Here is a 2866-nt window from a genome sequence, read left to right as displayed (position 1 = left end):
TGCCCCGCCTCTGCCAAAGCAATGTGATCCCAGGTTCCTGCTGCCTTTGGGCCAGTGTGGCACGGGCTTGGGATATTTATAGGGCATCCTACATGGCTAAGCCTGCACCCTGGTACCAAGGAGGGTTTGCAGCTGATCCAGTGGTGGCACAGCTCCTTGCTGCGATGTGTCCCCTGGGTGCCGTGAGCCAGGAGCCCACTTTCTCTCTCCTCTGTGTGTTGCAGTCCGGAGTGTGAAGAACAAGCCGGCCTTCTTCGCTGACAAGCTCTACAAGTCCATGAAGGTGCAGACAGGCTCTCCTGGGGCTGAGCTGCGGGAGGGGGCTATGCTGGAGAGGGACCCTTTGGATTCTAAAATTTAACCCCATGGCAGTGATGGGTTTTTTCCCTTGGCTGTTCCTGAGGGGGCAGGGCTGAGGTCAAACCTCAGCTTTCTGAGGCTGGCAGGAAGTGTGTCAGGCTTGTGTCTTGCCAGCAGCAAAGCCCAGCACGTGTGCAAGGAGAGATCATAGTTTGGGTTGGAAGGGACCATTAAAGCTCATCCAGTCCAACCTCCCTGCAGCGAGCAGGGACATCTTCAACTAGACCAGGTTGCTCAGAGCCCCATCCAACCTGATTTTGAATGTTTCTAGAGATGGGACTTCTACCACCTCTCTGGGCAACCTGTGCCGCTATTTCACCACCCTTATTGTAAAAATTTCTTGCTTATATCCAGTCTGAATCTACTCCCTCTTAGTTTAAGACCATTACCACTTGTCCTATCACAACAGGCCCTACTAAAAAGTCTGACCTCGTTTTTCTTATAAGCCCCCTTTTAGTATTTAAAGGCCATACTAAGGTCTCCCCAGAACCTTCTCTTCTCCAGGCTGAACAAGCCCAACCTTCCCAGCCACTGCTCAGAGAAGAAGTGTTCCACCCCTCTGATCATTCTCGTGTCCCTCCTCTGGACCTGACCCCCAGATCAGACTGCGTTAGGGATGCTGGGAGGGCCCCCGAACACCAGTCCCTCTGGGGTTTATTTGTTCAAGCTTCCCTTTGCAGGGTGCCGGCACAGATGAGAGGACCCTCACCCGGATCATGATTTCCCGGAGCGAGATTGACCTATTCAACATCCGGGGCGAGTTCGTAGACCTTTTTGACAAATCGCTGCATCACATGATTGAGGTGAGGAGACATAGGCATCCCTCCCCAGCTTGTCACCTTGTCACCTTGCCTGGCTGAGCCCTGGCCCTGAGCCCTGCCAGGAGCAGAGCTGTGAGTGGTGCCATGAGCAGCACAGAGGCTGAGCTTCACCTGGGGAGGGTGAATCTGCCCCAACCACCCCAGCGTTGGCAGGTCTGGCTATAGAATGGATGTGTTTGCATCTTCTGCCACTGCATAGATGCCTGTGGGGTGGTCAGGGCACGGAGCAATGCCCTCTCCATGCCCGGCACCTTGAACTGGGCTTCCTCAGGGCAGGCATCAGCAGGCGGTTCTCTGACACAGGTCTTCCTCTTGCAGAAGGACACCTCCGGTGACTACTGCAAGGCTCTGCTGGCCCTGTGCGGCGGGGAGGACTAGCCAGTCACGGGAGCCCCTTCTTCGTGTCTGAGCCAGCACGCACGCACCCACTGCCTTGATGTCACCGCAGCTTCGGGGCCTTCAGGGGACACTCGGTTCCCCGCAGAGGACGATTCACTTTGCGCTGGAAAGCGGCACCGCATTGCAAGTTGGGGGGAGTCTCGGGGAGGGAAGCAGAGGGGTCTGGGAAGGGAGATTGTCTCGGTGCAAAATAATTCATATCCAAACATGCCACTAACCCAGATAGAGAAGACAATTATAAATCTCGTAAATAAAACCTTACTGTTGCTGACCCTGGGCTGAGAGCAGTTGATTTATTGGGGCAGGTTTGGGTGGGACTGAGCCTGTGCTGAGGACTCTCAGTATCTCCTTGCTCCCCAGGGCCATCAAGCCCTGCTCCAGCCCCAGGGAGGGGCCTGGAGACCCCAAAGCCCCTCTGTGCAACACTGCAGGGTCCCCCACTGCTGAGAAAAGGGCTGGAACCATGTATGGGGCTGGCACCAGAACAGGGATTTCACTGAGAGCTTCACTTCACGCCTCTGAAAACCCCCAGCAGGGTTTGTGCTGTTGTGTGGATGATGCTTTTGCAAACCAGAGATACAAATCGGACTCAGTGGCATCCATCCGTCCTCGCGTGCGGTTTCCTGTGCTTTCAAGCTGCTGAAGAAGCAGTTGCAAGGCACATGCCGTAGAGACTACACCCCCAAACAGTTTATGTTTGCACATCCCCAAGCACCAGGAGAAAAGAACTGGAATTTCCAAAAGTGGGAAATTCCAGCACTTTCAATTGTTTCCAAGTCAGAACAAAAAGTCTTGAATACTCAAGTTTTCCTTAGAACAGCTGGGTGAGGAAAGCTTCACCTTCAAAATATCAAAGCAGTGTTAGGAATAACACCACAATATTATCATAACATTTCAAAACCAGCTGAGGTTGAGAAGCAGCAACATGTAGAGGCAAACCAGGAAAGCTGAAACAACTCAGCTGGGTGTTATCCCACCAAAAATTCCCTTGATGCCTTCCTGTAAAACATCCCCTTGTAACAAAATCATCTTTTTCAGGTGGGAAACAGCCTGGCTGCAGCTCTTTCACCCTCTCCCACAGCAATCTGGGCTCTGTCTTGCTTCTGTGTGTAAGCGGGAACGGGCATCCCTGTCTGGGCAGCATCTGGGTGGGGGATGAACCCATCCCATGCTCACAGAAGCCTCCAGTGAATTTTCTGGCTGTACCGTGATTGCTATAAGCCTGTGACCCTTGACTCCATCACCCACAGCCTTGCTGCCTTGCCGCAGCGCAGGATCATAGGTGT

General features: G+C 53.5%; 1 protein-coding gene across 1 annotated transcript in view; it reads left to right on the top strand.

Moving 5' to 3' along the window:
- LOC104277421 (annexin A6-like) overlaps positions 1-1851 on the top strand; it is a 7310-nt gene extending 5459 nt beyond the window's left edge. Inside the window, exons 10-12 of the mRNA XM_009874048.1 lie at positions 225-283; positions 1041-1163; positions 1500-1851. Of these exons, the coding sequence (XP_009872350.1) occupies positions 225-283; positions 1041-1163; positions 1500-1559 (242 nt within the window). The 3' untranslated portion in view covers positions 1560-1851. The remainder of the gene's footprint in view (positions 1-224; positions 284-1040; positions 1164-1499) is intronic.
- The last annotated feature ends 1015 nt before the right edge of the window (positions 1852-2866 follow it).

The sequence above is a fragment of the Apaloderma vittatum genome, unplaced genomic scaffold (genome assembly GCF_000703405.1).
Source record: "Apaloderma vittatum isolate BGI_N311 unplaced genomic scaffold, ASM70340v1 scaffold30107, whole genome shotgun sequence".
Classification (NCBI taxonomy): domain Eukaryota; kingdom Metazoa; phylum Chordata; class Aves; order Trogoniformes; family Trogonidae; genus Apaloderma; species Apaloderma vittatum.
This window is presented reverse-complemented; position numbering and strand designations above follow the sequence as displayed.